Here is a 23,109-nt window from a genome sequence, read left to right as displayed (position 1 = left end):
TATAGTAATACGTAAAATCATTTTCCATTCATTAATCTGCATGTGTTTTTTTTTTCTCATTAAAATCATTTTTTATTCATTAATTTAGTACATGCTCTTTATTTTTCTTTCTCATTTTCCTAGATAACCAAACAAACATGAGAAAAATGATTACTTTGAAATTTATTTTTCTTTTTATAATATTTTCAAGTTGCAATTGGAGTCTCAATGTTCATATTTTTTGAGGTTCCACAAATTTAATGAAGCTTTAAGAATTTACTAAATATTTGAATTGTAACATTAATATGATTTTTTTTTAAAGATTATCATGAATATATTCTTATCTTTTTGTGTTTGATTTTCACTTTAAATTTATGATTATATCATATTCACCGCCTACACCTTTTTTACATTTGCAAATATATTTAAATTTTTATGCAAAAGTATGCAACATTGCAAGAAAGAGTAATGAACAAATTAAAAAGAGTTTGCTTGAATATTATTAATTTTTTTTTGTATGTCTTTATTGTGTAAGCACTATTTGTCGAAAATGATATAAGGAAATATATGACTTGAATATCTTACAATATTGCATAGGTTGGTGTGAAAAATGTCTATTAAATTTAAATATTTTTGTAAATATAAAAAGATGTAACAATCATAAATTTAAGATAGAAATGAAATAACACAAAATGACAAGAATTTATTCATGGTAATCTAAAAAATCCATATTGTGTTTACAATTCAAATATTTTATAAATCCTTAAAGCTTTGTTAAATTTTCAGAACCTCAAGAACCCAATTAAACACTGAAACCCCAATTGTAGCTTGAAAAATATTAGGAAAACAATAAAATCTTAAATAATAAAATTTTTAATATTTGTTCAATAAAAATACATGTCAGACTTTCTTCATTTTATGAACGGGAACAATCTGAGCTATTGCATGTTCTTTCATACAAGAACCTGAAACACTTATACATCTGGGTGCTGGAGCAAAATGGTTGAGCCGAGAGTTCGGAATTCCTGTGCATAATTTGTCCTTATAATTCACAATATGAACTTAGCAATGCAGGTTTTTCCCACCTGACATTTACTAGACTTGAAGCAACATGGCAAACCATCAAGCAACTCTTTCTATCTTCAAGATTGGATGATAGATCAAGAGATGACATCTGTTTGAATTATGTAAAATTGTAAATAGACTTGAGGCAATTTTGGAGGGGCTATTATCTATTAAAAACTGAAGAAAAAAAAAAAAAAAAGGCATGGCAAAAAGACACAGAAAATGTAATTAACCAAAAACAGAACAGAAAATTATAATGCAGTATAGTATATGAAAGCCTTTGGCATTTTTAGCAAAGCAGAACACATCAGTTAACTCCCCTCCAACGACACCACTCGCCTCCCTCCCTCTTTTTTCTGCCTCTCATTCTGCAGTTCCACTTCCAATTGCATTCCTCTTTTGTTCCCACACTGAAGATCCTGTCTACACATCTTAGAACCAACTAAAATCGGTGTAAGAACTGCCCAGCACTTCAAGGTCAGAAGGAACTTAGGCAATCTTTGATTAAAGAGAAGATGGGATTATCGGAAGAGTCTCCCTCAAGTCTCTGGAACAGGATTCCATCCATTCGAGCCTGGACCTCTTCAGAAAATGTCAAGCTCTGTAGCAGTTCCTTCAATGTACTATCTACTCCAATTATAGAATTCCCAATGCCGCTTAAGATCTCTGGCAGCGTCGGGGAGGGCCTTGACAACTCAACAAGGGTAACCTGGACAAGTTCAAGTGCATTATAAAGGGTGCAACAGAAATAATTTAACCAACAAAGCCATCTTCTAAATTGCTGTATATGCAATATGTGAGAACAATAAGAAGGTACAACAGAGCCAACGAAATCTACAGATTCTTCACTATCCAAGCTTAACTTCCTGGATTGAACAAAGAACTTGATGACTCTGTTCACTAATAAATATTGTCAGTCACTTCCAGTTCAAATGTAGTAGGAAATACAGAGAAGGAGATCCAGTTTCAGGACTAACACTAGCAATTTTCAATTCATTTGACAAACATTTAACTGAAAAATTTTCATCAAGAATATTATCACTAAAACCTTAAAGGTGTTCCTGTGGAGTGTCTGTTGGCACATGCTGTACTCACCCACACGTTAACAAGTGATTAATGCCCCCAGCAGAGAAAAAAGTGAACAATGCAGAACTAACATTTGGGAGGCAGCCACCAAACTGCCAAACAGGAGTTTCGTTGTCCACATCAACCCCATAGAGAGATCTTCCAGCTGTTTGTTCATGGATATTAAAGCCACATATATCCCCACCCTATCCACAAATCCTACCACAGCAAGGGTGACCCCAAAGCAGAAAGACATAGTTGCATCCATCCTCTTAATCGTTATCTGTTGATGTTTTTAATATTCTATCCTAGGTTATTGCTGCCTAGCAACTAGAAAGCAGATGGTAAGCTAAATAAAATATTATATCCCACCAACCTCTGTGTCTTGGGGTATATTAGCCTTCTGTTTAGCTATAGCAACAGCACGTGAAAACCCACCAATAGCATCAACTAAACCTCGTGTGGCAGCATCTTTTCCAGTCCAAACTCTCCCCTGCGCAACCTCCTCCATCTTCTCTACCTGGATAATGAATCAGATTTTGAAGGAGATATTCAAGAAGATGAAAAAGAATGAGCAAAATGTAAATATAAAGAGAAGGTTAAAATGAAAGCCCACAGTCATTGATCTTGAAAAAGCTGCCTTATCACGAAATTGATTATACGCATTCTGTGCCGACTTGGCAAAAAGTTCAGCTTCATCTGGCCTGCAAAGTTAATAAAGTTGTTATGCAACGACAGTCGCATCATGGTGTAATAGAATAAAAAAAGAAAGCACAAAATTGCAGCTACTGCAGTTTGACTACGAGGACACAAGCAGCAAGATTGAAGAGCATAAAATACTCAACCCAGTGCTGCGATGTCACATCTTATCATTAAACCAGCCACTAATGAACACAACACCTGTTTCAACAAATTTCACGTACCTAATACGCGACATGGACCCTCACCTGAAAGAGCGATTGTCAGCTATACTGAGCTCGGCAAATTTACCCCTTGATATGATCTCCTTATTGAAGCCGACCTTTTCATAAAGTTTTCCCAAATTAAATTTTCCTACAGGCAGAAAATAACAAAGCAATAACCACCACAAACTTAAAATATTTCCTACAGGCAAGAGATGTCAAAAGCATTAAATCCTACAAACTTGAAAAATTCTAATACCTAAATGGACTTTGTTTAAAAGCCCAAGAAAATGTTTTCCTTCTCTAGCAGTAGGAGCAAACTGTCTGTTCTTGGAAAATTTACATAGGAATACAACCAAAGTTCAGCAGGAACATTTCAAAGATCAAGGAAACGGGTTAAGAAAAAAGAAAAGGAAATATAATATATATATATATATATATATATATATATATATGGTAGCGAAAAAAGGTGCAAACCCCCTAAATAGTGAAGTAATTTTTAGGGTGGTGGGCGCCGCCGGGGGGGGGGGTGGTGTGTGTGGGTGGGGGTTGCAAGTATTTCCTGCAGATACTCACCAAGCTAGAGACCAGCATGAAAAGTGGTGGGCTCATTTCAAATGGATGCTCACATCCCTAAATATATGTCACACAACAATTACTTTGTTGGGAAAAGGTTTTTTCAATCCACACATTAATTATATTACATTACTTAAAAAGGCATATCTATTTTGGTCAATTTGTACACTTTGAGGTTCCTGACAACTTCCACCAAACATCAAAGATCATGTTTAAAAAGAAGCTCCATTAAACCAAGCAAAAAACAGATACTACAGAAGAGAGCCAGAAGTGCTCACACAAGAGAAGAAAAAGTACAACATAAAAAAGCTACCCGATCTCGGTTAACACCCAGAAAGCAAAAGCTTCTAAAACAGCCAGCACTATAAGCCCAAAGTGAAGCCAAATACCACAGCCTATCCCAAAGAAGCACCAACAATAATCTCTTGCCAGAAAAAATCTAGCATTCTTCTCCAGCCAAATTCCCCAAAGCACAGCACATATATCTCACTTACAGAGCCTCTTAGTGTCCTAACACTTTCAAAACCAATAAACAGAATAAGCAACAACACCTCCATTGACTTTGGACAAACCCAGTCACCAAGAATTCCAAAAAGTGAATTCCGCAAGCTCTGACCAAAATAACAGTGAAGAAACAAATGAAACACATCTTCAGAGCTCCTGCCATGCATTAAACAAATCAGGAGACAATACTTTGGAAGGCCTCCTACTCTGCAACGGATGGTTGGTGTTAGCTCTAAGTGCCACCAGCCAAACAAAAGCCTTTATATTAGAAGGAACATTAGTCTGCCATATAGGACATACCTTAATAAAAGTACCATTCACATCAGCCTTAATAGGTTGAGAAAGGACAATCCTATCATCACTCCTAAGAATGGCAACCATCTAGCACAATAAGCAAAGAAGACAATTGAACCCCCTCTCATAATTTAAATCCCTTCTAAAGTGAAATTCCAAAGAAAAAGAATCCCTCTAAGAAATGAGAATAAGAACATAATTGTGACGAGAAGAAAAACAATATAAGCGACCAAGGGAATAGGATAATGGAACTTCCACCCCCACCTTCCCACCCAAAAAAAAAAAAAATTTCTTAGGAGCTGTTTGGCATCACCGAAAAAATTATGAACCAAAAAACTAAAAACTAGAAATAAAAACTAAAAGTGAAAAGCCAGCAACATGTTTGGTTAATATTTCTAGAACTAAAACAAATTAAAAACTTGATTAAAAAATGCTCATTTTTGTCCTTGAATCAAATATTAATTACAAAATAGGATTAAAATAATAAAATTACAAGTCAAACAAATTAAAAACTATATTAAAATAAAAATTATTATAATTATTTTACTTAATTATTATATTTCAAAATTCACTTTACAAGTACAATCTTATTATACATGACAATTGAAATATAATAAAAATATTTTGTATATGACTCATTATTTTTTAATTTCTTTCGAAAATTAATTGGAATTTCTTAGAATTAAATTTTATATTTATACGATCAATCTACTTTTAATTTTAATTAAAAAGTATGAATAAAATGAATGACTTAATTCAAAAAAGTTAATTCTAGACACTAAAATATTCTAGCCATAGGTCGCCAAAACAATTGAAAAACTATAAAATCTGGTTTTCAGTTTTTTTTTGTAAATAAATGAAAACCGTAAATAAAATAAAAAAACCGACAAGGTAAACAAACAATACCAAACAAGCCCTTACCAAAAATAAATTTTCATAATCTATTTCTTCACCATACAGAAAAACAGAAAATTGGAAATAGAAACAATACCAAACAAGCCCTTGCCAAAAACTAAAACAATTACTTCTACCCAATCGAAACTTTGTTAAAGGAAGAAACAAAGGATAAACCAGCGAAATAAACCCTCCAAAATACTCACCCAACTTAGCATCTGTGAAATAAACCCTCCAAAAGATTTCCAAAAGAACTTCAAAAGGCCAACTTGGCATCCAAACCATTTTATCGAATATCAAATTTACTCATTATTACTCTGTGCCAAAGGGAATTCACCTTCTTGGAGACTGGAAAAACCATTTACCCCAAAGGGCAGTGTTTTAGACATCACATCAGCAAGAACCCCCCTCCCCCCTCTCCCAAAAAAAAAAATTTTCCTTCGACTTAAACACCCACTTCACAATTAACCAAGTGATCTCTCCTCTCCCCCACACTGGATCATAGAAAATTCCTCATAACCTTTTCAAGATTTTTAGCCACTCTACTAGAAATCCTAAAAGAGATAAAAAATTAAAGATGAATAGTAGAAAGGCGGACCTGAATGAAAGTAATTCTAGCAATAAAAGAGAACAATGCCCCTATCCAAACATCCGAACTCTCTACAACCCTAGTCACCACCATATCCCAAGCTAAAGAGCTTGGTTTTCTTCCCAAAAGGGACCCACAAAAAAAAGTCGTAGGTCACTCTTAAATACCACATCTAGAGAGGGAAGTCAGCTCCAAAATCCTTTTCGAGCTAAGATTAACCGGCCCAACATCACTCTTTTTTCAAATTAATTTTAAACCCAAAAACTTTCTCAAAAATCTGAAGGATGGTGAGGATGTTAACAAAATGAGTCCACATAATCATCAAGGAAAATAATGACAGACACAACAACTATTAGATCATTCTTTACCCAAAAGCTTAAGCTATTAGGTTGAGGGCCAACAATGCATGTCAAGCTTTAATAAGCCCCTGTAAGTGCACCCCGACAGCATGTGGAGAGATAAACACTCATTTCACGGAATACAATAGTTTTTTAAACACCAAACAATAAACATGAACAAGATTAGAACCTAGGACCTCCTAATAACCAGCTCTAATACCATGTTGTAAATTTAGAGATGGAGAGGAGAAGAGACGGAGAGAAGAGAAGGAGAAGAGGAAAAAAAGAGGAAAGAATTGAGCGGCAGTTTCCTGGAGAATACATACAGCTCCAAGTCTGCCCTGTTATATATTATTAAAAATTAAGGACAAGAATACCTCCATTAACACAACTTAATTATTAAAATAACATATTCTCTTCTAACACTCCCCGTCAAGCTAGAGGTATATAAATATCACCTAACCCTAGCTTGTAACAGACATTAGACAAGGAAGGCTTAAATAAAGGCTTCGCAAGAACATCGCATAACTGATTGACAGATTTCACAAAGGAGTCCTCACAACCTTCTTCAACACAACATCCCTCACAAAATGGCAGTCCACTTCTTTGTGCTTTGTCCTCTCATAAAACACTAGATTGCTAGCAATATAAAATGGCAGCTTGATTATCACAAAACACATCTATTGGCTTCATTACTATTAATGGTTATTTAGTCTTTTAGCATTATTATTATTATTATTATTATTATTGTGTTAAGAGTTCTATTAGTAATAACTATGAGTTAGTAAGGGTATTATGGTCATTCCTATCATACTTACATATATCATAAAAAGAGGGAGAGACCTATCATTGAGTTTAGGTCTTCCATTTTACCCAAAAGTATGATTCCTTCGTTTCTTGTTTGAGTGAACCGTGTATTGTGACTATATCAAAGGAGTATTCAAGGTTTCTACAGTCTACTTGTCATTTGGTATCTTTCCTACTAGTCCTTGGATTATCAATTCTGCTGCCACTGACTATATCATAGGTGCAACCAACTTCTTTTCTTATCTCCAATATCCTAAAATCTCCCTCAAGTTACCTTTGCTGATGGGTCCACTATTGTTGTTAAAAGGATAAGAACAGTAAATTATACTCCTATCTCTCCTTCTTCTGTTTATACATTCCTAAATCTCCTTTCAATCTTATGCTAGTTACTAAGCTTACAAAGTCACTAAACTGTTCTGTCACATTCCTTCCTGATTCTATGGTTATTCAAGATCTGAAGATGGGAAAGACAATTGGCATAGGATGTGAGGCTTGTGAACTTTACTACTTTGAGTTGCCTTCTCCACTCATTGCTTGCACAGTTGCAGCTACGCCACTTCAAATCCATTGTCGCCTTTCGTCCTTGGACAAGTTGAAACAACTAGTTCCTACATTGAGTTCTGTGTCTAATCTTGAGTGTGAGTTGTGTCAATTGGGTAAGCATCATCGTGTTCCCTTTGCTCCCCGGGTTGACAATGGGTGGTTAGTCCTTTCATGCTTGTCCATTATGATATTTGGGGTCCTAATCATGTGACATCAAAGTTGGGGTTTTGGTACTTCGCTACATTTGTTGATGACTACTCTAGGATGACTCAGTTATATTTAACGAAAGATCGTTCCGAGTTATTTAATATCTTTTGCATTTTTTGTTCCCAAATAAAGGCCCAATCTGATATGCTAGTCAGGATACTTCGTAGTGATAATGCTATGGAGTACTTCAGTATCCAATTCAATAGTTATATGACTAACTTTGGTATGATCCATCAGTCCTTTTATGCCCACACTCCACAACAAAATGGAGTTGAAGAGCAGAAAAACAGACATATTCTTGAAGTCACTTGTACCCTATTGTATCAAATGAATGTCCCTAAATTCTTTTGGAGTGATGTTGTGCTCATAGCTTGCTCCTTCATCAATAAAATGCCATCCTCTGTCCTTGGTGGTAAAATCCCATATTTAGTTATCTTCCCTAAGGCTCCTTTGTTCTCCCTTCCTCCTTGTATATTTGGTTGTGTCCTTTGTCCATCAGTTATCACTAGGAATGGTTAAGTTGGATCCTCGTGCTATCAAATGTATTTTTCTGGCCTATTCCTAGGGGTATCGATGTTATAGTCCTACTTTACATTTATTCTTTGTCTCTTTTGATGTTTCGAGTCTACACCATACTACTTTGATTCCTTGTGTTTTGTTGACCTTGATGAGAACCTTCCTCTGCCTTGCCTTCCAGATCCAAACCTAGTATTTGTGCCCAAACTTCCTACATCTTCATCTAGTTTGAGTCCTTCTCATCGCTTGAATCATCCTAATTTGCATGTATGCACAAAGAGACTCAAGGGGAAAGTGCCTCTTCAAGCTTCTACTACCGTGTCTCTAGTTCCCTCGTTGGATGATCTTATTTCTTACCATGTTGATCTACCAATAGCTGTTCGAAAAGGTAAACACACTTGTACCCAACATCCAATCTCTAATTTTGTTTGTTATGATTTCTTGTCACCCTTTTATTATTGTTTTGTTAGTACTCTATCTTCTGTTGCTCTTCCAAGATCTATTTTTGAAGCCCGATCCCATTCTCAGTGGAGGACGATAATGGTTGAAGAGATGTGTGCACTACATGATAATGATACTTAAAATTTGGTACCTCTTCCTCCAGATAAGACTGTGGTCGGTTGTCACTGGGTATAAATTGTGAAAGTTAATCCTGATGGTTCTATGGATCGTCTGAAGGCCCGCCTTGTTGCTAAGGGGTATACTCAGGTGTATGGTTTACTTTTTTCAGACACATTCTCCCCAATTGCTAAACTTGCCTCAATACGTTTATTCATTTCTTTAGCCACCACTTGTCATTAGCCTCTACATCAGTTAGATGTAAAGAATGCTTTCCTACATGGTGATATTCATGAGGAGGTATATATGGAGCAACCCTCTGGATGGGTTTGTCGCTCAAGGGGAGTTAGGCTTAATATGTCGGCTCAAAAAGTCATTACATGGATTAAAACAATCTCCAAGAGCATGGTTTGACTGTTTTAGTGTTGTAATACTTGAATTTGATCTTTATCGGTGTGTCATAGATCACTCTGTATTTTATTGCATACTCAATTGGGCAGCATTTTGCTTATTGTATATATGGATGACATTGTGATCACTGGTTATGATGATCATAGCATCCAGGACCTAAAGCTTTTCCCATAGAGTAAGTTTCAAACCAAAGACTTGGGACCATTGAAGTACTTATTGGTTGCAGAAGTATCGAGATCTCGTACGGGAATTGCCTTGTCACAGAGAAAGTATGTTATTGATCTTTTAGATGAGGTGGGGCTGTTGGGATCCAAATCTATTGATACACCAATGGATCCTAATAGTAAGTTAATGCCAAATATGGGTGATTTGTTGCCTAACCCAGGTCGGTATCGGAGACTTGTTGGAAAGTTGAATTATCTCAAAGTCACTTGACCAAATATATCCTTCACAACAAGTGTTGTGAGTCAGTTTCTTGATTCCCCAAGAACAAGTCACTGGGATGCAGTAATTCGCACTTTGAGATATCTCAAAGGTGCACCAGGGAGAGGTCTCTCATATTAGGATTGGGGTCACACTAATATTCAAGGATATACATATGCAAATTGGGTCGGATCACCTTCTAATCGAAAATCCACAACTGGGTATTGTATCTTTGTTGGTGGTAGTTTTTGGCTTGGAAAAGCAAGAAACAAACTAAGGTTGTCAGGTCGAGTGTCGTGTCAGAGTATAGGGCTATGGCGCACGCTATATATAAACTTGTTTGGCTGAAGAACATGTTGAAAAAACTAGGTTTTCCACATTCTCAGCCTACGGATTTGGGTGATAATTGAGTTGCTATTCATATTGCTTCCAACCTTGTCTTTCATGAGCGGATAAAACACATTGAAATTGATTAACACTTTATTCAAGAGAAAATTGTATAGAAGCTGATTACGACCACTCATGTCAGGTCCGAGTTTCAGCTTGCTAATTTGTTCACTAAAGCCTTGGGAGGTGCTTGTATGAAATTCATTTGTAACAAGCTAGGAACATATGATATACATGCTCTAGCTTATGGGGGAGTGTTAATGGCTATTTAGTCTTTTAGCATTATCATTATTATGAGTTAGTTTTGTTAGTAATAAGTGTGAGTTAGTACGGGTATTATGGTCATTCCAACTGTACTTACATATATTATAAATATAGGGAGAGACCTATCATTGAGTTTAGGTCTTCCATTTTACCCAATTACTCAGTAGTTACCAAGAATTCCATCTCTGACATGAGAGACTTTTGCCACATAAGCTCACTCATAAAATGAGCCATAGCTCGATATTCCGCCTCATCACTAGACCTTGCTACAGTAGTTTGTTTCTTGGTACACCAAGTAACAAGATTACCCCTTACAAATGTACAATATCCAGTTGCAGATCTTCGATCATCAGTAGATCCAACCAATCTAAAACAGAGTATTCCACAATCTCACAATTTCTATTACATTTATACATCAAACTTTTTTGGAGAGAGCCTTTGAGATGTCATAAAATCCTACAAACATAATCCCAATGTGGTTGTTTGGGATTTTCCATAAATTGACTCACCAGCCCCACTACAAAAGATATGTTAGGTCTAGCGACAATCAAGTAGATCAAATTGCCAATAGCCTATATCGATGTTTGTCTTCAAAATCCGGGATGTTGATAAGACTATTAATTGGTTTAGTTCCCAACAAAGTAGTCTCATTCAGCAAGTCCAACATATATTTTTGCTGAGATAGATTCAACCCTTTCCTTCACCGTGCATTTTCAATTTCAAGAAAGTAATGTAGAATACTACTTCCTCTCCAACCACCTTGATCCCTCACCCCCCCACTATCAATAGCCCTGTCTATCAATCTAAGACATCCCCCATAGGAAAAAATAAGAACAGGGAAAGAGGAACCCATTGCCTAACCCCCCTAAAAGATCTAAATCACTCTTTAGGCTGCCCATTAATATTCATAGAAAAAATAAGCATTAGATGAACCACCCCAATCCAGTTCCTCCACCCAACACCAAAATCTTACCTCAAAAGAACCCTATTTGAGAACTCTGTAACTAACTCTCTCATAAGCCTACTCAAAATCTAATTTGAACACCGCCCTTTTCCTTCCTATGCTAAAAGAAATCTATCATAACCATCAAGGCTTGGGGCCTTACTCCTTTGAATGTAGGACAGCATCTAGGAATTACATCCAGCATGTGATCTAATGGAGGGATAGGAGAGAAGAGGGGACGAAGAAGAAGAAGAAGATGCAGGAAGAAGGAAGAAGGAAGAAGGAAGAAGGAAAAGAAGGAGAAACAAGGAGGGAGAGGGAACCACACATTCACTATCAGTTCAAATTCAATAGTAACAACCTCCTACATGACTTTCATTCACTATTTATATGAAATCCTTAACACATGAAATTACAAACACAACCCTAAATTACACAAATATTACAAACAAGCACCCAAATAATTCCATACTAATTAAACTACACACACAATAAATAATTGAGCACAACAACCCTTGTCCCATTCGTCTCCATTAATCTCCAACAGGGGTCGACCCATGATCTGGCTTCTTGCCCTACGTAACCTCCCCATCTCGAAAGGTCGCTCTAACCACGCCATGCCCATTAGCCTGTGCTGACAATTCAGTATATAGCTTTTTAAAAGAACTTGAAATCTCCTCTCCAATCTACTTATGACCTCTCACCATACCCCCTAAACTCTAGTTCCAACTCTTCTATAAGGCTTCCCCTCCCCCTCCCAGCTATTCTTTGAAACAACTAAGAGTTATGTGGAAATACCCGATCCTTGATTTTCAGGGATACTGCTGCTGCAGCAATTCTGATTTTATTATTAGTTGACTACGTTAATTTAGGAACAAAGAGATTCTTGAAAATTCCTGATATCTTTATTAGTTTGTTTCCTATATTTGGCTAGTTTCCTGATTTTGTGGTAATTAGTATCCTGTTACCGAATATAGTGAAAGGAACTTTTCTTCCTTCCATTATATACATGTTGTACATTTATCATTAAAAAATAAGAGAACTATTTTATTCTCTAAAATCAAGACGGCATCAGAGCCACCTCTGAACCGCAGATAGATAAGAAAATACAGGATGACAATTGTTGGCCTAACAAGACTTAATCTCGTTTTGATGATAACAAATCAAGATTACTAAGTGTGTTTTTAAGTTAAGTTTCAGGACTCAAGTGATTTATGAAGTCAAGTAATTGTACTTGAAGAAATTTGTTGAAGCTTAGATTTAAAAGCTACAAGTCATGAGGAATATGAAGAATATTGAAGAATTGATCAAAGCTCAAATGCTTAGTGAAAGCTATACAACATGAAGACTTAGGAACTTAGATGGTTTTATCTTGTTAAGTCTCATGTAAGTACTTCCGTTCACAATATTGAAGTTGAAGCTCTTAGGATTCATTCTAGACTTAGAGACCTGTTTTAAAACATGGAAAATATTTTCATAAGGTCCAAAATAAGTTTTCCAAGTTACAAATTTAAGTTTTGGAATTGAAATTTGAAAAACACTAAGTGGCTTAGTGGTCAGGTGACTGATGATGATCCATCAGGCGACTGATATGGTAATACCAATGTTAATGAAAGAACAAAATGGGATCAGGCGACTGAACCATCGGGGTCAGGTGACTGACTCGCTACTGACTATTCTTATGCGCTATTTTAAATAAGCTCAGGCAACTGGCCCTATGGATAAGGTGACTGAAATCAATGTTTTAAACTTAAAATAGCGAGTTTTGTTTCTAAATTCGAACATTGGGGTTTCCAGACTTGGGGGGGAAATGGTAACTATTGTTTCTACTCTATATAAAGTTAATCTTTTCGCAATTTAGGGCAACAAATACTCACATACAATTCAAAAATTCGTGTTATACTCTTGAAATATTTTCTGAAAAGCTGCTGTGAGTTCTTGCTGAAATACCTAGCGAAATTCTGATTTGGTTCTCTAAAATATATTGTGCTGTTGTGAGCTTCACTTTATATTGATTATCTAAAGTATATTGTGCTTTAAATTTGTACAAATTCTGCTCTTTTGTGAGTTATTTTCTTGTACGAATTGTATTTTTCTGTTATGCAAACTTTGATGGTTCAGGTTTGTTGAATCGTTGCCTAGCGAGAGGTTGTTCTCATTAGAGAGGGTTCTCCACCTTCGAATGGAAAGAGGGGTGCTTTACCTGTTCAACGAAGCGGCAAAGGAAATCCTCACAGAGAGTTGCTTGAGGCAAGGACGTAGGCTGCTGGCCGAATCTTGTAAAAAACTTGGGGTTCTGCTCTTCTTCCTTATCTCTTTAATTCTTGCAAATTATAATCTGCGTGTATGAGTATAAATTCATTGGGGAACTTGCTAAACATTGAGTATTGATTTGCGCTTATATCAAGTTAATAAATCAGTTTCTTTGAATGGTTGTATGATTTATCTTGTTGGCTAAAGATTCAGACAAGTTCTGAAATCTGTATCTTGTTGAGATTAACTAAGATAAATACCATTGTGATTGTTTATATTGATTCAAAGTAAAATTATCTCACTTATCTTATTCACATTGCTGAATCCTTGAGGATATTTAATTGTTGCTGAAATTCAGATTCTGATATTATACTAATTGAAAACTGAATTAATTAAAGTTAAGTTTGGTTTGTAATTTCAGCTTTCATATTTATATCTAGGATTTTCGATTGGTTTAGTACGGTCGCTGATTAGTTTATTGTGATTGATATTAAAGTGGTTATGGTGATCTAAATTAAAAGGATTAAAATTCATTGAAATTCCGCTAAGTAATTTTTAAATACCCAATTCACCCCCCTCTTGGGATTACATCTTTAATTTCAATTGGTATCAGAGCCCTAGGTTGTAGGAAATCCTAACTAGTAAATACACAAAGATATCTATGGAAAACATAGGTGTATCCCCTTTTGGTGAAGGTCAATCTTCGTCTAGACCTCATATTTTCTATGGTGTTAACTACACCACCTGGAAACAACGTATGAGGATATTTTTACAAACTATGGATTGGAAAGTAGTTACCCAAGGCGATTATGTGCCTTCCAAGACTATAGATAACAAAGTAGTTCCCAAGGACGAAGTTGACTTAAATGAAACTGACATGAAATAGCGGCAAATTAACTCCAGTGCAATGAATGCATTATATTGTGCACTAGATGCTAATGAGTTTAATAGGATTATGGGATGCAAATCAGCTAAGGAAATTTGGGACAAGTTAGAAGTCACCTATGTGGGAATTGTAGATGTTAGGGATAGTAGGATTGACATGCTCACCAGCGAGTATGAGGCTTTTAGGATGAACCCTGAGGAGTCCATTACTAGTATGTATACTAGGTTCACCCATATTATTAACTCTCTTAATGCACTAGGAAAGAACTACACTACATACGAGATGATTAGGAAAATCCTTAGAGGACTTTCTCCTATTTGGGAACCTAAGGCCACTGCCATAATTGAAGGCAGAAACTTGAAGAATACTTCCCTAGATGAAGTTATACGATCGCTTCTCACAAATGAGATGGCAATAAATGAAAGAAAAACTGAAATTAGTAAACAAAAGAAATCAATAGCTCTTAAAGCTTCAAAGGAAAGCTCAAGTGAGGAAGAGGGACAATGAGTTGGAAGATGATGATTTAGCCCTATTCACTAGACGACTAGGAAAATTCTTCAAAAAGAATAAAAGATTTGCTAGAAAATTCAGAGGATCTAAAACAGACAAAGGTGAAACAAGCAAGAAAGAAGCAAAGAATGAACCCCCGACTTGCTATAATTGTAAAAAGGTAGGACATATAAAGCTTAAGAAAGATGCTAAGAAGAAGAAAAAGAAAGCAATGAAAGAAAACGACTTGGGATGACTCCAGCTCAAGTAGCTCAGAAAGCGATTCAAGTGATCAAGAAATAACCAACCTATGCTTCATGGCGAGAGATGACGAGGTAAACTCTTATTCAAACTCACCTATAGAATCAAGTGATGCATCTTGTAATGACTCAAGTAAGAGCATGCCTTCGTATAATGAAATTCAAGCTGAATTATTCTCACTGCATAAGAGATTCATAAAGGTGTCCAAGAGAAACATTACACTAAAAGGACAAAATGAAATGTTAATGAACCAACTAGAGTTATGTAAATCAGCTGAAAAAGAAAAGGACCTAATTATTGATGAACTTGATAGTAAAATAAACCAGATGGCTAAAAAACTAGTAAAGCCGCAAGCTAATTGTAAAGGAATAGAGGATTCAGAAACATTGTCTTGAAACTAAAATTGAGGATCAAACTAAAATTATTTACAATTTTACTAGAGGGAAGGAGAATTTTGATAAACTAGTTGGATCACAAAGAATGTCTTTAGATAAGGAAGACAGAGGATTCAATGGAGTTGAAAACAAGAAGAAAAAGAACCTCTACATGGGGTACTTTGTAAAAGCCTAAAAAATTATGCAAGCACATCTTCAACAAATGCATATGAACACACTACGTGTTTCTTATGTAAGAAGAAAGGACACATAAAATTTGAATTTTCATTTAAGAGAAAGAACGTTAAAACCAAAAAGGTTTGGAGAGTTAAAAATGAAACTAAAGCAAACTCAAAAAGACCTAAGAAGATTTGGGTACCAAAAGTAACATCTTAAATCCCTTTTTGTAGGTATGTTTTAGGTCCATCCCATCAAAAGACAAATGATACTTAGATAATGGATGCTCAAGGCATATGACTGGAGACAAGTCCAAGTTCACCTCGTTGACACTAAAGGATGGTGGACAAGTCACCTTAGAAGACAATGCTGAAGGTAGAATTATTGGCATCGGGAAAGTCGGTAAGGAACCCTCCTTGGAAATTGATAATGTTTTATTAGTAGAAGGGTTAAAACATAATCTTCTTAGCATTAGTCAACTAAGTGATAAAGGTTTTGATGTAACATTTAAAAAGGAAAAATGCATAGTTGAACATAGTGAAAAGCATGACACCTTGTTTATTGCAAACCGGGTTGAAAATGTATATTGCATAAATTTTGAAAACCTGGTATCTCAAGAAGTTAAATGCTTCACAACCTTAAATGAAGCTAGATGGCTATGACATAGGAGACTAGGACATGCTAGTATGGACCTATTGTCCAAATTAGCTAAAAAGAACTTAGTCAAGGGTCTACCTAGCACAAAGTTTGTAAAGGACAAGGTGTGTGATGCTTGCCAACTTGGGAAGCAAACCAAGACAAGTTTTAAGAAGAAGAAACACATCTCCACTAGTAGGCCACCAGAACTAATTCACTTACACCTGTTCAGCCCTACTAAAACTCAAAGCCTAGGAGGAAAGCAATATGCTTTTGTTATTGTTGATGACTACTCTAGATTTACCTGGGTGTTATTCTTATCCTCCAAGGATGAAGTGTGCAAGATATTGACCAACCTTTGTAAGAAGCTTCAAAATGAAAAAGGGTATGGTGTTTTGCACATTAGGAGTGATAGAGGTGGAAAATCTAAAAAATAAGGACATTGAACATTTTTGTGACGAACATGGAATCTCTCACAACTTTTCAGCACGACGCACACCTCAACAAAATGGAGTTGTTGAAAGGAAGAATAGGTCGCTTCAAGAAATGGTTAGGACTATGCTTAACGAGCATCACTTGCCTAAATATTTTTGGGATGAAGCGGTGAACACCACTTGTTATGTAATGAACTGAGTTTCCCTTAGGATCAGCCTTGATAAGAACCCATATGAACTTTGGAAGGAAAAAAGACCAAATATCTCTTGGATGTAAGTGCTTTGTCTTAAATGATAAAGGGGACCTAGGTGAATTTGATGCTAAATCAGATGAAAGAATCTTCCTAGGATATTCTGTGAACAGTAAAGCCTTTAGAGTCTACAACAAAAGAACCCTTTCAGTTGTAGAGTCCATTCATGTAGCATTTGATGAGGCTAATCCATTTTCTTCTAAACCTACTGACATTGATGAAGTAGAAATTAGAAAAAATTTAGAAGACCTAGCAATTCAAGAAATAAAGGATGAAAGTAATGAAACCAACACACCTTCGAATGATAATTCTCTAGATCAATATGAATTGCTTAAAGAATGGAAGTTCATAAGGAATCACCCTAAGGAGCAAATTATAGGTGAACCATCACGAGGGGTGTCCACTAGATCATCTTTGAAGAATCTATGCAATCATTGTGCGTTCCTATCTCAAGAGGAACCCAAGAACATAAATGAAGCAATTAATGATGATTCATGGATAGTACCATGCAAGAGGAACTAAATCAATTTGAAAGAAATAAAGTTTGGAAGTTAGTTCCTAAACCTGCTGATCATTCGATAATTGGCAACAAATGGGCTTTTAGGAATAAGAACGATGAGAACAGTATTGTAGTCTGTAACAAGGCTAGGCTGGTAGCTCAAGGTTACAATCAAGAAGAAGGTATAAATTATGATGAGACCCTTGCTCTTGTAGCTAGAATGGAAGCAATTAGAATGCTACTAGCCTATGCATCTCACAAGAACTTCAAACTCTACCAAATGGATGTGAAAAGTGCATTTTTGAATGGTTACATAAATGAAGAAGTATATGTAGCACAACCCCTTGGTTTTGAGGACTTTCATTTTCCTAATCACGTGTTTAGACTAACAAAAGCCCTATATGGATTGAAACAAGCTCCTAGAGCTTGGTACAAATGATTGAGTAGCTTCTTGTTAGAAAATGGCTTCACTAAAGCAAAAATGGATAGTACCTTGTTTATAAAGTCTAAGAACAATGATATGCTCATCATACAAATCTATGTTGATGGCATTATCTTTGATGCTACAAATGAGGAATTATGCAAGGACTTCGCTAATTGCATGCAAGATGAATTTGAAATAAACATGAAGGGCGAGTTGATATATTTCCTTGGTTTTCAAATCAAACAAGCTAAAAATGGAACTTTTATCAATCAATCAAAGTACATAAAGGACTTGCCTAAGAAATTTGATATAGAAGGTGGCAAGCTATTGGGAACACCAATGAGCACCTCTATTAGTCTCGACAAAGATGAGCAAGGAAAACAGATAGATGTTAAATACTACCGCGGCATGATAGGTAGCCTACTTTATTTGACGGCTAGTAGACCTAACATTATGTTTAGCGTCTGCATGTGTGCTCGATTTCAAGCGGTACCTAAAGAATCTCACCAAATAGCAGTCAAGAGGATCTTGAGGTACTTGATAAGTACTACAGACTTAGGTTTATGGTATCCTAAAGATACAACTTTTGAGATGATAAGCTATTCTGATGCGGATTATGCCAGATGTAAAATAGACCGGAAAAGTACAAGTGGTACTTGCCACTTCTTAGGACGATCTTTGGTATCTTGGTTTTTCAAGAAACAAAATTCCGTGGCATTATCTACTGCTGAGCCTGAATACGTAACAGTAGGTAGTTGTTGTGCGCAAACACTGTATATGAAACAACAGTTCAAGGATTTCAATTTGGAATATTTGGCTGTGCCTATTAAATGTGATAATACCAGCACCATTAATAGTTCCAAAAATCCTATATCTCACTCTAAAACCAAGCACATCGACATTAGACATCATTTTCTTAGAGATCATGTGCAGAAGGAAGAAATTATTCTTGAATTCGTATTCACAGATGAACAATGGGCAGATATTTTCACAAAACCTCTTTTAAAGGATCGGTTCATCTCAATACGATGAGAATTAGGTTTATTGCACTGTAGAGAGGTGATTTGAGAAGGAGAAGTTCATAAGAATGAGCGGTTGAGTCAAAAGAGCAAGTAAGTCAAGATTATTGAAGGATAGGCGACTGACCTTTAGCTCTCAGTCGACTAGACTAATATAGACTTACGAATATCTCAAGTGCAGGCACATCACGTGATTGACTTGCTACTGACTTATGAGATAACATATATACAAGTTAGGCGACTAACAGCATCGGGTCAGGCGACTAACTTGCAGGGATATAAATACTTTATGTTCGTAAAAGCCCTAATCTTTTTCGAACCTCAGTTTACTGACACTCGTTTTCTCCTCTCTCGAAGTCCATTTCTTCACTTCCAAATGCTCTCCCACGAAGACTTCACCAATTAATCTTCACAAAACCTTCAAATCCTTCTTCCTACTCTCATTTTAGAAGATTCTACCAAACATTTTCTTCAACCAAAGACCAAGCAACGGGCAAACCGAAGCTCCACTTTAGGGAAGGATGATACTCAAGACATTGAAAAGTGGTTGGTCACTCCACAAGCAAGAAGAATGTATCGTGAACACATCAGATATACCGAACCTATTCTCGATAAGATTTTAGATGTTTCTTTTATAAGAGAGGATTTTCCCAATATCTTGCCTATGTTTAATGCTTTGGGTTGGGAAAGATTTATCATGTATCTGGCTAGGGGTGTATATCCTATGGCATCAACTACCAAGAGACGTTTGCTCCAGTAGCCAAATTAAACACTATTCGAGTACTACTATCATTGGCTGCCAATCTTGACTGGCCTCTTCACCAACTTGATGTTAAGAACGCCTTTCTCAATGGAGACCTTACAGAAGAAGCCTACATGGACATTCCTCCTGGTTTTGAAACATAGGCAACTATAAATAAGATATGTAAGCTCAAGAAATCCCTTTATAGATTGAAGCAATCCCTGAAAGCTTGGTTTGACAAGTTCAACAAAACAGTGAAGAAGTATGGGTATTCTTAGTGTCAAGCAGATCACACTTTGTTTATCAAACACTCAACTGAAGGAAAATTGGCAATTCTCACTGTGTACGTAGATGACATCATCTTAACAAGTGATTATGAAGACCAATTGATCAAGCTCAAAACCTTACTTGCCAAAGAATTCAAAACCAAGGATCTTGGGAGTCTAAAATACTTCCTTGGAATGGAAGTAGCCCGGTCAACAAAGGGAATTTCAGTGTCACAACGGAAGTATGTACTAGATCTTCTTAAAAAAAATAGGAATGCTGAGGTGCAAACCGGCTAAAACACCCATGGACTCAAGTACTAAGCATGGAGCTAATAAGGAAGGTGTTCCAGTGGACAAAGGCAGATATCAAAGACTTGTGGGGAAGTTGATTTATCTCTCGCACACCTGACCTGATATTGGGTTCTCGGTTAGTGTAGTTAGTCAATTCATGAATGATCCAACTGAAGAACACATGGAAGTTGTCAACCAGATACTAAGGTACCTTAAAATGACACTAGGCAAAGGCTTGTACCTTAGGAAAAACACAATGAAAGATATTGAAGTGTTCGCTGATGCTAATTGGGCTGAATCAATAATTGACCGACAGTCAACATCTGGTTATTGTACGTATGTGTGGAGAAACCTAGTAACATGGCGAAGTAAGAAACAATCAGTAGTTTCTCGGAGCAGTGCAGAAGCGGAGTTTAGAGCTATGCAAGGTCTTAAATTTCAATTTCGACTCAAATTTCGAAGCTCCAAAAGTATGGAAATTTCGACGGAAATTTCAATTTCGATTTCAATTTGAAAAAATAACGGAAACTAGTAATAAAGCATGGAATTCTTTGTGAAACTTTAGAAATGGTTAACAAACATAAAAATATAAGTTTTAAGACTAATATATTACAAATTAAATACATCTATGTTTTGTATGAGGTGAAAAGTTGTAAAATAGTATGTGTATCAAACATGTTTGTAAGATAATGTACATTAAACATATTGAGTTAATGCAAATGAAATTCATAAATCATTTAAATATTATTTATTATACAAATATTGATAATCTAAACATGAATGGTTAAATAAAATATTACTATAAGTTTATTTTTTCATATAATTTCAAAAGCACTTGTGATAACCTTTTGTTTCAATAAAATAAATAAAATAAATTAAAAGAGAAATTTCACTTCACTCTCGAGGTTTCGATATATTTCGACCAATTTTGCTAAAATTTCGAGGTTTCGATAAATTTCGGATGATTCGTTGAGATTTCAACGGAAATTATGCAAGACGGAAATCGACTGCCATTTCGATTTCGAAGGTGACAGAAATCGGAAATTTCGACGGAAATTTCGAGAGTTTCGTGGAAATTTAAGACCATGGAGCTATGGCACTCGGAATTTGTGAGGAAATATGGCTGCAAAGACTAATGAGGGAACTAGGAATCATCACTTCTAAACCAATGAAGGTATTTTGTGACAATTAGTCAGCTATTAACATTGCAAAGAATCCGGTGCATCACGATAGAACAAAACATGTGGAGATAGATTGCCACTTCATAAAGGAGAAGATAGAAAAGGGGACAGTTAGTCAGCTATACACACCAAGAAGTCAGCAAATAGCATATATCCTCACTAAAGCTCTACCAAGGAAGAATTTTGAAGATTTGAGTACCAAGCTTGGCTTGATTAGCATCTACGCCTAGCTTGAGGGGGAGTGTGGAAAAACCCGATCCCTGATTTTCAAGGATACCGCTGCAGCAATTCTGATTTTATTATTAGTTGACTATGTTAATTTAGGAATAAAGAGATTCTGGAAAATTCCTCATATCTCTATTAGTTTGTTTCCTATCTTGTAGTTCCTATATTTGGTTAGTTTCTTGATTTTGTGATAATTAGTATCTTGTTTCCTATCTTGTAGTTTCCTATATTTGGTTAGTTTCCTGATTTTGTGGTAATTAGTATCTTCTTACCGAATATAATGAAAGGAACTTTCCTTCCTTCCATTATATACAAGCTGTACATTTATCATTAAAAAATAAGAGAATTATTTTCTTCTCGAAAATCAACAAGTTATAATCCCCTCTTTGACCCACTTAAACCACAATTTCTGCCTCCAACTAATGTCCTCTCTAAAAAGGATCATCTCCAAATCATTACTAAGGTGGACTCTTCTATTCCTATCCTTTTTTCCAACCAAACTACAATCCTCCAATCCATCCACATGCACAAACTCATCAAGAATACCGTTAATCTGTTCTTTTATATTACTAAAAGTCTCCTTATTATACACTTCAAATAAATTTTTACAAGCTTAAATTTTTTCATAAACCTAAGACCCGACAACCCTTTGAGTGCAATCTTCTCTCCCCACCAAGTCTTAACAGAGTCCCCAAAGATAGGGTGCATTAACTACATTTTCAAATCTAAAAGGACTAAGGCCCCACTGAACCATATTGGCATCCAACAACACTGGATAATGATCTAAAAGCAGCCTAACTAAAATTTCCTCAAAAACATTTGGAAATATATTTTCCCAATCAATGGTGAGCAAAAAACCTATTAACACAAGAGAATGCAAGCCTATCTCCCAAAGCCCTTGATCAAGGTATAAGGAAAAGAGACATAAAATACTTAAGTTTCAGAAGGTGCTTGATGCCAAACTGAAAAATAAATGCAATATATATATATTTTGGGTGATAAGGGTTGGTCCATATTTGTCTATTTCTTCTTGTTTGAGACTAGTTGTAAACAAAGAATATCGTATTTCTTTACGATGGAAGATGGAAGGAGTTGAGAAGAAGTTGTTAATAATAGATTACCAAGAAGAAAAGAAATGAAAGCAAATTGTACCAATGAACTACGTTATATCTCAGTTTTGACCCAAAAAGGTCTTCAACTTGTTTTTTTTCTCCCGAATTGAATGTTTTTTATTAATATTAAATTGCTGGGTTACCATGCCAACCCCTAGCACTTCCAATCAAGTACACAAGATTCCCTCACCTCAAAAGTATCTCTGGGTTGGCACTATGGTGCCAGTAGAAGCTTTGATGTCAACCACTGCTAATTTTTACTGTATACAATAATAATAAAAAATATTATATTTAGTTACCCCTTAAAATTTTCAATCCTCAGTA

The 23,109-nt window shown here is 35.8% G+C and overlaps 1 protein-coding gene across 1 annotated transcript in view; it reads right to left on the bottom strand.

Annotated features, from left to right (window-relative positions):
* Window positions 1-1,101: 1,101 nt before the first annotated feature.
* LOC131146378 (serine protease SPPA, chloroplastic) overlaps window positions 1,102-23,109 on the bottom strand; it is a 137,677-nt gene continuing 115,669 nt past the window's right edge. The window contains exons 10-13 of the mRNA XM_058095964.1: window positions 3,057-3,162; window positions 2,726-2,813; window positions 2,486-2,629; window positions 1,102-1,753 (exon numbers count right to left, since the gene is read on the bottom strand). Coding sequence (XP_057951947.1) covers window positions 1,523-1,753; window positions 2,486-2,629; window positions 2,726-2,813; window positions 3,057-3,162 — 569 coding nt within the window. The 3' untranslated portion in view covers window positions 1,102-1,522. The remainder of the gene's footprint in view (window positions 1,754-2,485; window positions 2,630-2,725; window positions 2,814-3,056; window positions 3,163-23,109) is intronic.

The sequence above is a fragment of the Malania oleifera genome, chromosome 13 (genome assembly GCF_029873635.1).
Source record: "Malania oleifera isolate guangnan ecotype guangnan chromosome 13, ASM2987363v1, whole genome shotgun sequence".
Taxonomy (NCBI): Eukaryota; Viridiplantae; Streptophyta; class Magnoliopsida; order Santalales; family Ximeniaceae; genus Malania; species Malania oleifera.
Note: the sequence above shows the minus strand (reverse complement) of the source record. Positions and strands in the feature narration are given on the sequence as shown.